This window comes from Salmo salar, chromosome ssa16, assembly GCF_905237065.1.
Source record: "Salmo salar chromosome ssa16, Ssal_v3.1, whole genome shotgun sequence".
Taxonomy (NCBI): domain Eukaryota; kingdom Metazoa; phylum Chordata; class Actinopteri; order Salmoniformes; family Salmonidae; genus Salmo; species Salmo salar.
The window spans coordinates 79,709,168-79,721,954 of record NC_059457.1 but is presented as its reverse complement, the minus strand read 5'-3'; the positions used below and the strand labels follow the sequence as shown (position 1 = coordinate 79,721,954).

The following is a 12,787-nucleotide window of genomic DNA, read 5'->3' as shown; positions in this document are numbered from 1 at the left end:
GACACTCACGTACCTGCTGCCCGATGTTGATATTGTACAATTACGCAAGCTCTCACTGTGTAGCCTACTCCGAGTAGGCCAGAGTAGACTGCTAAGACTGCTTTGATTCGGTGGACTGTTAGGGTACATACCATTTTAAGATTAGAATTAGAATGGATCAATATAATAATGTTCTGCCCTGTGTGAGAGCAAAATTGCAAGATTGTTTTAATACTGTAATTGCATCAAATGGTTGTTTTATGCAACAGAATAGAGGGTTCTAATAACTATATTTTGTCTGTGTGACCTGAAAGTGGGCCTTTGGGAGATTTAACAACCGACAGGAGATTTACGATGTCTTTTGGGTGATAAAACCTAAAGAGACCGCATTCTAGATCATGAGTTAATGTTTCTGTTCTATAAGGTACCAGGGAGAGATGACCCCAGGGCCAGACCTTGGTCTCTATACAAAGATAACTGTTTTTCCAGCAGATACTGTCTCCTGTGAATTATAAGTATCTTTCATACAAATCTTAACCTTGTGACCCATTCCATACATCTGTTGTTGGTCATGTAGACTGAAAGGGGTGTATCTTGACTATAAAAGGTCTTTGTACCTTTGTCTCGGGGCTCTCAACAAATCATCTGAGGGTGATTCGTTGACCGGCCATCATTATCGTAGAGCACTCATTCGATTGACTTTATATGTGTATGTTGTATTGACCTGCTCCCTTTTTAATAAGCAAATAAAGATTTAGTTTAGGTATCACTCAAACTTGTGTGATAAGTTTGTCTCTCCTCATTTGACAGAAAAGAAATTAACCACCACACCTGTTCTTCATTCACAATTGGTGATTACATAATTATGCATCGTTCTCTTACCCTCGCTCATCAACTCACCCATTCTCTCATCATACTTTACTTCATTTATTTCATCTGTTGTTATAAGTCAGTGGTCACCAACCTTTTCTGAGCCAAGATCACTTTCGCAGTCAAAAAGCAAGCCGAGATCTACAGCTCAGAATTGTTTTTCAACATGACTTAAAACATGTAATATTAATCGAATAAAACCAGTTCTGTAGGAATGAGGTTTGTCCAGTCGGCCTAATACATTATCACAGCATATTGACTATATTCCTGGCCTGACAATATTGATCTTCTCAGACCGTATTATATTTCAAAATTCAAGCTTTGATAAGAAAATAGATCAGTTGGTGTAGCATTTGTGAGGCACAGCTGAGCATATATTGAAATAATTGGCTAATAATTAGCTTTTTTATTTTACTGGACTGATGGTACCTGCATGTGATGATCATGGTGCTTTCAAGACAACTGGGTCCTCTGAAAAAAACAAGGTAAAATCATGACGTCTAAACTTCGGGTCGGAAAGTCGGAGCTCTACAAAGATGCCCGAGACTCTGAGTTGGATGATCGTTCAAAACGAGTTTCCCCAGTCAGATCTCGTTTTCTTCCGAGTTCACTGTTGTCTTGAGCGCACTGGAGTTGTGAGTCGGAGATTTCCAAGTTCCCAGTTGTTTTGAACACAGCATTAGTCTCAGCGGAGGGAGGGAGAGAGCAGCAGAAGGTCCGCCTCTCAGAGTCCCTGATCTCTCCTTCCTTTCCGCCGCTGAGCCTGACCAGATCACTTCCACTTGAAAATCGAGTCGCCTCAGGCAGAACTTCATGTTGTTCCCATGACCAGAGAAAGTGAAATACTCCTCGATATGAACATAAACACGACGAGATGTTAATAACAATACAAACGCAGGGCTATTGATACACTTGGCTACTCTTCATGCAGCACCAGTGGAAGTAGAGAGAAGCACGTCGTATGATTTGTAATAGTGTTGAATAACACGTATGTATGAACTCACTCATAAAAACAGCTTCTCTTTGTTGTTTTCTTTGACAGTCTCTCTCTGGTTTTAAAAGTTATGACATCTCACGTAGGCTAGTATCAAACTTGTGTCTTGGAAGCTGTAGGCAGGCAAGGTGATTTGAGCTATCCGATTGGCCAGCAGAGTAGTAGCACTCCATTTAGCCACAGATCTCCCAGTCCACCGGGTAGGGAGAGTTTAATATTCTAACACCGATAGTGTTTTTATAGAGACTTATAAAAATGTGCTTCTTCTATAGAAATAGGTCTTGCCTCTCACTAAATAGTAGAAAGCAGATTACTCAGTCGATGTTCCTATCGGTCCTCAGGGGCCTGATTGGTGCTACATCTTTCCTCCATCCCTAGCAAACACAGCTAATTTAAACTAATTCCATTCTAAACTGAAGATCATGATTAGGTGATTATTGGAGTCAGGTGTGTTAGCTGGGACTGGGGCAAAAGTGTGACACCAATCAGGCCCCCGAGGACTGGAGTTGCCCAGGCCTGGTCTAGACTATGGCAACATAAACTATATGAATGCAACTGCCACTTCATTAAAGCCGTTAGATGCAGTTTATCATAGCATACTGTGATTTGTTACAGGTAACAATTTTAGTACTCATCACTGCATTCTCTACCAGAAAGTTGGTTGGCCCCCTTTGACATCAAGTAAGTTGACACATTGCTATGTTTTCATTTATAAAGCCCTTTTACAAAAAGTCCCCATGAACCTAACATCGTTACTAAACTTTAGACATGGGAATTACCACACCTGGTCTCAGGGATGGTTAACTCTGGAAATTCCTTTGGTCTCTACTGAGTTAACTAAAAGCTGATTTACCTTTCTTGCACCTTATTTGTGGAACAATCTCCAAAATGTTCTTAAATGTGATGTTCTGGCACCTCTACTACAGGGCTGCAAAACCCCCTTCCTGGAGATCTACTGTCCTGTAGGTTTTCAGTCCAACCCTAATTTAGCGTATCTGATTCAGCTAGTTAAGGTCTTGTTGAGCAGCTAATTAGTAAAATCAGGTGTGTTAAATTAGGGTTGGCCTGAAAACCCACAGGATGGTAGATCTCCAGGAAGAGGGTTGGGCAGCACTGCTATTGGGCAATTCAAAAGCTGATTGAGGACCTTATTACTGATTAATGTGTTTGTTTTTTTAAGACCATGTTTTTCTTTCTGCTTGCATTTTGTATTTATATTTTGATGTGTGAATTTTCTGCAATTTATGTAATCCCGGGCTCATCTGTAAAAGAGACATTGCTCTCAGTATGACTTCCTGATGAAATAAAGGTTAAAAAACAACCACAACAAAAACAAAGCTGAAGCTTTACAGATTGCATGATAGAGATGTAAAGGTCATTTCTGATTGAGATGACATACCCAGCACATACGGTACATTGCCTTTAAATGTCAACTTCCTCGATATGGAATGAATAATAATAACGTACACAATAATAATAATAATAAAGCTGTAACATATGACTATTTAAATGTAATATATCAATACTGTCATATTTCAGCAGATTCACGTAAATGTAATACATTAAAATATAAATATTTAAATATGCATTTTAACCTGAATGCCATAGGCCTATCGATTAAATATTTCAATCATAAAGTGCAAATATGCACTCAATTCAATTTGGGGAATACAAATTCAAAACTATTGAATATAATTACAATTTCTCTTGGCAAAACATTAAGATCAAGACAACTTTTGCTCACAATCAATTCATGTTTTCTGACAATCACAATTAAATGATTTAATCCAATAAAAATGTGTACCCACTCTGAATACCAGACTGGTCTCACAGACTAGACGTAACATAGTAAATGTAAATCCGGAACACTAGAATGATATGTATTAGTATTAGTATGATATGCTACGTTTAGTATGGTTACATAAGATAGATGGTTACTTAAGGCAATAACAAAAGTAGGGTGGTTGGTCGAGGTGGATGGGTAGGCATATAACACGACCGTCTAGCATCCCAAAGGATGTGAGTTCGAACCTCATCACGTACAACTTTAGGGTTTTAGCTAATTAGCAACTTTTCAACTACTTATTACTTTTTAGCTACTTTGCAACTACTTAGCACGTTAGCTAACCCTTCCCCTAACCTTAACCATTTTAGCTAACCCTTCCCCAAAAACTAACTTTAACCCTTTAACCTAACTCATGAACATAACTCTAACCTTAACCCCTAACCCTAGCCCCTAGCCTAGCTAACATCAGCCAGCTAGAATTTGTAGCATATGTGCAACATATAGTACGTTTTGCAAAATCGTAACATATAATACGATTGTAATTCGTAACATATCATACGAGATGGAGAATGGACATCCACAATTTAATACATATCGTACGAAACATAACATGCTAATGATGAGTGTCTACTGTGGGATGGCCTGTTGTGTCACAGCAAGTGAATGATTGAAAGTCATACGCCCCTCCCTACCCAAGGCAGGGACTCCATGAGCGATGTGGCCACACCTCTGAAGATACTGTAGCTTCAAAGAAATATTTAGGTACAAGCCTGCATGCACATGTTATCATGCCACTCCTTGTCATACTAAACAGAGTGGAGAACAGAGGATTTGATCCTGATTCGATAACCCTCACAGCTATCCTCCAATCACAATGATCGGAACTCCATCACATTCTATGGCTTATGATGCTCTTATTACTCACTCTAGCCTATTATACTAGCCCACTATAATAACTCAACACCTAAAAAACACCTTAAAAGAATTCACTTTAACAACTCTATTACTACTACCACCATTATTGCTGCTGTTACTACCACTACAACTATTACTACCATTCACAACCATACATACTTCAAGACTAGCTAGCACACACATTTTCTTTAGAAAATGTCATTTTCTAATATTATTAGGTGTGCTTGCTGAAAGCAAGAACAACTACTACAATCCATTATACTTATTATTATTATCGCTACTTATTATTATTATTATTATCGGCCTTCAGCTGGAACCAGTAACGACAAAACTGTAGGAGCTACCAACACAACTTTCAAATGTGCAGGCTATCTTCAGGTTGTATGAGATCTTCAGTTTCTTGACAATTTCTATTATGGAATAGACCTTCATTTCTCAGAACAAGAATAGACTGATGAGTTTCCGAAGAAAGTTATTTGTTTCTGGCCATTTTGAGCCTGTAATCGAACCCACAAATGCTGATGCTCCAGACACTCAACTAGTCTAAAGAAGGACAGTTTTATTGCTTCTTTAATCAGGACAACAGTTTTCAGCTGTGCTAACATAATTGCAAAATAGTTTTCTAATGATCAATTACCTTGTTAAAATTATGAACTTAGATTAGCTAACACCATGTGCCATTGGAACACAGGAGGGATGGTTGCTGATAATGGGCCTCTGTACGCCTATGGAACAGTAGATTACAGCCTGTCCTGTTAGAATGGGCCCTGGTACAGAGTCACAGAGACAGTAGATTACAGCCTGTCCTGTTAGAATGGGCCCTGGTACAGAGTCACAGAGACGGTAGATTACAGCCTGTCCTCTTAGAATGGGCCCTGGTACAGAGTCACAGAGACAGTAGACTACAGCCTGTCCTGTTAGAATGGGCCCTGGTACAGAGTCACAGAGACAGTAGACTACAGCCTGTCCTGTTAGAATGGGCCCTGGTACAGTCCACCCGTGCATGTTGTTCTGTTGATGGAACGCGTCAGTCAAGAATCTTCCAAGAGAAAGTCAATCGGTACACACAATCAATCAATCACATGTATTTTATAAAGCCCTTTTTACACACCATACAGATGTAGGATCTTAATTTGAGCCAGTTCGCAACAGCAAGAAAATAATCATGCAGCAAAAGGACATTTTAATTATTACTTGGATTGTAATTGTTGGACATTTTTGTATGTGTTGAAACATTCTATCTAACGGAAAATCAATTCTGAAATTTCAAAGTGGAAATGATTAACTTCAGAATCCTTTTTAAACCTGAAATACACTACACATTTTAAATGCGCTTCCTTTTCATAGGGGGAAAGGGTTTGTATGAGTTAATGACATTAACCCTATACCAAGTGATTCATGAAAACTACTGTAATAACAACTTACTCACTGGAGAAAATATGCAAACCTCAATGTCCGTTTGTTGTCTTTGTTAATCTATGCAATATTTATGATTGATGTCCACTATTATTCATAAGGGCGAGACATCGATTCATGCCCATGGCAGTGATCCAAAACAACATGCACTCGCCCTTTTAACCTTGGGATGTTTTGTCTGATTGAATAGTTGATCGTATAGATATGGGTGTGGGCATTTGGCTGTTTTCAATTGTGGTCTCAGAGTTCCAAAAATATGAATGAATTTCTTAAAACAACCTACCCCAGTAACAATAGCAGTCTCACAAATCACATTGTAGTTGATAGGTGTGGCCCTTACAGCTGAGAACGGTCAATGGCTATATATTTTTTTTAAAATATCATTTCATCATTTCATTGTTTGGATCAAGAATGGTTGTCAGGTCCCTAGCTATGTTAGAAAGGTCATAGAAACTACTGCTGGTTTCCATGCTCCAGTTAAAATGTTCATAACGCTGTCAGGAAAAGCTAGTTCTCAAACCTTGAGATCGTACATTGTCAGTAGACTTGAAAAACAATGTCATGTGAAACATCTATCCATCATATTCCTCTCTTCTCACAAGGGTGATTTAGGCATTCCCGGATTCAAAGAAGAGGCTGGATTCAAAGGAGAGGCTGGATTCAAAGGAGAATCTGTAAGATATACAACCTGTCATAATTTTACATTTACATTTAAGTCATTTAGCAGACGCTCTTATCCAGAGCGACTTACAAATTGGTGCATTCACCTTATGATATCCAGTGGAACAACCACTTTACAATAGTGCATCTAAATCTTTTAAGGGGGGGGGGGGTTAGAAGGATTACTTTATCCTATCCTAGGTATTCCTTAAAGAGGTGGGGTTTCAGGTGTCTCCGGAAGGTGGTGATTGACTCGTGAGGGAGCTTGTTCCACCATTGGGGTGCCAGAGCAGCGAACAGTTTTGACTGGGCTGAGCGGGAACTGTGCTTCCTCAGAGGTAGGGAGACGAGCAGGCCAGAGGTGGATGAACGCAGTGCCCTTGTTTGGGTGTAGGGCCTGATCAGAGCCTGAAGGTACGGAGGTGCCGTTCGCCTCACAGCTCCGTAGGCAAGCACCATGGTCTTGTAGCGGATACGAGCTTCAACTGGAAGCCAGTGGAGAGAGCGGAGGAGCAGGGTGACGTGAGAGAACTTGGGAAGGTTGAACACCAGACGGGCTGCGGCGTTCTGGATGAGTTGTAGGGGTTTAATGGCACAGGCAGGGAGCCCAGCCAACAGCGAGTTGCAGTAATCCAGACGGGAGATGACAAGTGCCTGGATTAGGACCTGCGCCGCTTCCTGTGTGAGGCAGGGTCGTACTCTGCGAATGTTGTAGAGCATGAACCTACAGGATCGGGTCACCGCCTTGATGTTAGTGGAGAACGACAGGGTGTTGTCCAGGGTCACGCCAAGGTTCTTAGCACTCTGGGAGGAGGACACGATGGAGTTGTCAACCGTGATGGCGAGATCATGGAACGGGCAGTCCTTCCCCGGCAGGAAGAGCAGCTCCGTCTTGCCGAGGTTCAGCTTGAGGTGGTGATCCGTCATCCACACTGATATGTCTGCCAGACATGCAGAGATGCGATTCGCCACCTGGTTATCAGAAGGGGGAAAGGAGAAGATTAATTGTGTGTCGTCTGCATAGCAATGATAGGAGAGACCATGTGAGGATATGACAGAGCCAAGTGACTTGGTGTATAGCGAGAATAGGAGAGGGCCTAGAACAGAGCCCTGGGGGACACCAGTGGTGAGAGCACGTGGTGCGGAGACAGATTCTCGCCACGCCACCTGGTAGTAGCGACCTGTCAGGTAGGACGCAATCCAAGCATGGGCCGCGCCGGAGATGCCCAACTCGGAGAGGGTGGAGAGGAGGATCTGATGGTTCACAGTATCAAAGGCAGCCGATAGGTCTAGAAGGATGAGAGCAGAGGAGAGAGAGTTAGCTTTAGCAGTGCGGAGCGCCTCCGTGACACAGAGAAGAGCAGTCTCAGTTGAATGACCAGTCTTGAAACCTGACCGATTTGGATCAAGAAGGTCATTCTGAGAGAGATAGCAGGAGAGCTGGCCAAGGACGGCGCGTTCAAGAGTTTTGGAGAGAAAAGAAAGAAGGGATACTGGTCTGTAGTTGTTGACATCGGAGGGATCGAGTGTAGGTTTTTTTCAGAAGGGGTGCAACTCTCGCTCTCTTGAAGACGGAAGGGACGTAGCCAGCGGTCAAGGATGAGTTGATGAGCGAGGTGAGGTAAGGGAGAAGGTCTCCGGAAATGGTCTGGAGAAGAGAGGAGGGGATAGGGTCAAGCGGGCAGGTTGTTGGGCGGCCGGCCGTCACAAGACGCGAGATTTCATCTGGAGAGAGAGGGGAGAAAGAGGTCAAAGCACAGGGTAGGGCAGTGTGAGCAGGACCAGCGGTGTCGTTTGACTTAGCAAACGAGGATCGGATGTCGTCGATCTTCTTTTCAAAATGGTTGACGAAGTCATCCGCAGAGAGGGAGGAGGGGGGGAGGGGGAGGAGGATTCAGGAGGGAGGAGAAGGTGGCAAAGAGCTTCCTAGGGTTAGAGGCAGATGCTTGGAAGGCAGGTTAAATAGAAAGGCAGGTTATGTTGGCGCTGGTTTCTTTCTAAATGGGGTGCATGTCTATCTGAGCCTTCCTCCAAAGTTCAGCATGTTCAGTTCATTTATTTGGCCTTTGACAGAAATGTCTCTTGCATTATCGAGCAATGAGACAACATCAAGGGTAGCAACATTTTCCACTTGGCTCTTCCTTCAGTCTAGGCCAGCTTTAAAGTGCTTAGTGCATGTTGAGCAGTTTGATGCTCCTAGGGACAAGTAAGTTTATCCACACCCGAAGTTGAGTGCAACAACAATATATTCAATACATGTTATGGTGCTCTTAAAAGGCCATACAATAAAATATAACAAACACTAATGTATGATGTGGCAGCCATCTTGTTTGATTATGACGTCATTGCAGGGTGCACCTGGTGATCATGGAACGCTGGGTCCCATGGGAGAGGAGGGGAGGAGGGGAGAACGGGGTGACGCCGGGACTTCAGGTGCCGCTGGACCCAATGGAGAGAGAGTAAATCAGCTCTTTCACTCACTACAAGAACTTTGTCTGTCTCTCTCTCTTTGTCTCTTCCGCTCTCTGTCTTTCCTCAGTACATTCAATAACAGCAGAATTATTTGATTAAAATCAAAACCATTTAGCAAATTCTATTAAAACCAATTTGAAATTTCCAGGGTGCTCCTGGCAGTAGAGGTTTTCCTGGTCAGGATGGGTTACCTGGTCAAAAGGTAGGTTGATTTCTCTTTGAATCTATAGAATAAGTCAGCCGGTATAAGTCATTGAATAATAATATTATGCCATTTAAACGCCTCACTCCATTCTGGGATCAGGGTGCCCAAGGTGAGCAAGGACTGGGTGGGTCATCTGGTCCCAAAGGTGCCGATGGTGACCCAGGACGCACTGGAGAGCCAGGTCTTCCAGGGGCACGGGTGAGATAACACACCTCTACCTCTCGTCAGCATTCTCTATCACAGAAGAATATTCCTTTGTGGTGATCATCACACTCATGTTGATCCTAGATGAAAAAGACATGAGAAGTACATGAACAGAACCGCCTAAAAAAGAGTCAACATTTTAATAAAATCCTCCCTTTTCTTTCCTCAGGGTCTGTCGGGTCTTCTCGGCTCCCAGGGTCCTGAGGGACACCAAGGACCAATGGTGTGTGGACATGAGTCAGGAAATATATATATAAACTCAGCAAAAAAAGAAACATCCCCTCACTGTAAACTGCGTTTATTTTCAGCAAACTTAACATGGGTATATATTTGCATGAACATAACAAGATTCAACAACTGAGACATAAACTGAACAAGTTCCACAGACATGTGACTAACAGAAATGGAAAAATGTGTCCCTGAACAAAGGGGGGGTCAAAATCAAAAGTAACAGTCAGTATCTGGTGTGGCCACCAGCTGCATTAAGTACTGCAGTGCATCTCCTCTTCATGGACTGCACCAGATTTGCCAGTTCTTGCTGTGAGATGAAACCCCACTCTTACACCAAGGCACCTGCAAGTTCCCGGACATTTCAAGGGGGAATGGCCCTAGCCCTCACCCTCCGATCCAACAGGTCCCAGACGTGCTCAATGGGATTGAGATCCGGGCTGTGCGCTGGCCATGGCAGACCACTGACATTCCTGTCTTGCACGAAATCACGCACAGAATGAGCAGTAAGGCTGGTGGCATTGTCATGCTGGAGGGTCATGTCAGGATGAGCCTGCAGGAAGGGTACCACATGAGGGAGGAGGATGTCTTCCCTGTAACACGCAGTGTTGAGATTGCCTGCAATGACAAGCTCAGTCCGATGATGCTGTGACACATCGCCCCAGACCATGAAGGACCCTCCACCTCCAAATCGATCCCGCTCCAGAGTACAGACCCCAGTGTAATGCTGATTCCTTCGACGATATACGCGAATCCGACCATCACACCTGGTGAGACAAAACCGCGACTAGCCTACTATACTAGCCCACTATAATAACTCAACACCTAAAAAACACCTTAAAAGAATTCACTTTAACAACTCGATTACTTCTACCACCATTATTGCTGCTGTTACTACCACTACAGCTATTACTCCTATTCACAACCATACATACTTCAAGACTAGCTAGCACACACATTTTCTTTAGAAAATGTCATTTTCTAATATTATTAGGTGTGCTTGCTGAAAGCAAGAACAACTACTACAATCCATTATACTTATTATTAGAATCCAGCATACTTATTATTATTATTATTATTATTATTATTATTATTATTATTATTATTATCGGCCTTCAACTGGAACCAGTAGCGACAAAACTGTAGGAGCTACCAACACAACTTTCAAATGTGCAGGCTATCTTCAGGTTGTATGAGATCTTCAGTTTCTTGACAATTTCTATTATGGAATAGACCTTCATTTCTCAGAACAAGAATAGACTGATGAGTTTCCGAAGAAAGTTATTTGTTTCTGGCCATTTTGAGCCTGGAATCGAACCCACAAATGCTGATGCTCCAGACACTCAACTAGTCTAAAGAAGGACAGTTTTATTGCTTCTTTAATCAGGACAACAGTTTTCAGCTGTGCTAACATAATTGCAAAATAGTTTTCTAATGATCAATTACCTTGTTAAAATTATGACCTTAGATTAGCTAACACCATGTGCCATTGGAACACAGGAGGGATGGTTGCTGATAATGGGCCTCTGTACGCCTATGGAACAGTAGATTACAGCCTGTCCTGTTAGAATGGGCCCTGGTACAGAGTCACAGAGACAGTAGACTACAGCCTGTCTTGTTAGAATGGGCCCTGGTACAGAGTCACAGAGACGGTAGACTACAGCCTGTCCTCTTAGAATGGGCCCTGGTACAGTCTACCCGTGCATGTTGTTCTGTTGATGGAACGCGTCAGTCAAGAATCTTCCAAGAGAAAGTCAATCGGTACACACAATCAATCAATCACATGTATTTTATAAAGCCCTTTTTACACACCATACAGATGTAGGATCTTAATTTGAGCCAGTTCGCAACAGCAAGAAAATAATCATGCAGCAAAATGACATTTTAATTATTACTTGGATTGTAATTGTTGGACATTTTTGTATGTGTTGAAACATTCTATCTAACGGAAAATCAATTCTGAATTTTCTGAATCCTTTTTAAACCTCAAATACACTACACATTTTAAATGCGCTTCCTCTTCATAGGGGGAAAGGGTTTGTATGAGTTAATGACATTAACCCTATACCAAGTGATTCATGAAAACTACTGTAATAACAACTTACTCACTGGAGAAAATATGCAAACCTCAATGTCCGTTTGTTGTCTTTGTTAATCTATGCAATATTTATGATTGATGTCCACTATTATTCATAAGGGCGAGACATCGATTCATGCCCATGGCAGTGATCCAAAACAACATGCACTCGCCCTTTTAACCTTGGGATGTTTTGTCTGATTGAATAGTTGATCGTATAGATATGGGTGTGGGCATTTGGCTGTTTTCAATTGTGGTCTCAGAGTTCCAAAAATATGAATGAATTTCTTAAAACAACCTACCCCAGTAACAATAGCAGTCTCACAAATCACATTGTAGTTGATAGGTGTGGCCCTTACAGCTGAGAACGGTCAATGGCTATATATATTTTTTTTAATATCATTTCATCATTTCATTGTTTGGATCAAGAATGGTTGTCAGGTCCCTAGCTATGTTAGAAAGGTCATAGAAACTACTGCTGGTTTCCATGCTCCAGTTAAAATGTTCATAACGCTGTCAGGAAAAACTAGTTCTCAAACCTTGAGATCGTACATTGTCAGTAGACTTGAAAAACAATGTCATGTGAAACATCTATCCATCATATTCCTCTCTTCTCACAAGGGTGATTTAGGCATTCCCGGATTCAAAGAAGAGGCTGGATTCAAAGGAGAGGCTGGATTCAAAGGAGAATCTGTAAGATATACAACCTGTCATAATTTTACATTTACATTTAAGTCATTTAGCAGACGCTCTTATCCTGTCAGGTAGGACGCAATCCAAGCATGGGCCGCGCCGGAGATGCCCAACTCGGAGAGGGTGGAGAGGAGGATCTGATGGTTCACAGTATCAAAGGCAGCCGATAGGTCTAGAAGGATGAGAGCAGAGGAGAGAGAGTTAGCTTTAGCAGTGCGGAGCGCCTCCGTGACACAGAGAAGAGCAGTCTCAGTTGAATGACCAGTCTTGAAACCTGACTGATTTGGA

General features: G+C 42.2%; 1 protein-coding gene across 1 annotated transcript in view; it reads left to right on the top strand.

The window, feature by feature from the left end:
• Positions 1-12,787, top strand: part of LOC106599717 (collagen alpha-2(V) chain) — a 40,157-nt gene that overhangs the window by 5,673 nt on the left and 21,697 nt on the right. Inside the window, exons 3-7 of the mRNA XM_045696721.1 lie at positions 6,563-6,634; positions 8,972-9,079; positions 9,241-9,294; positions 9,397-9,495; positions 9,671-9,724. Of these exons, the coding sequence (XP_045552677.1) occupies positions 9,005-9,079; positions 9,241-9,294; positions 9,397-9,495; positions 9,671-9,724 (282 nt within the window). The 5' untranslated portion in view covers positions 6,563-6,634; positions 8,972-9,004. The remainder of the gene's footprint in view (positions 1-6,562; positions 6,635-8,971; positions 9,080-9,240; positions 9,295-9,396; positions 9,496-9,670; positions 9,725-12,787) is intronic.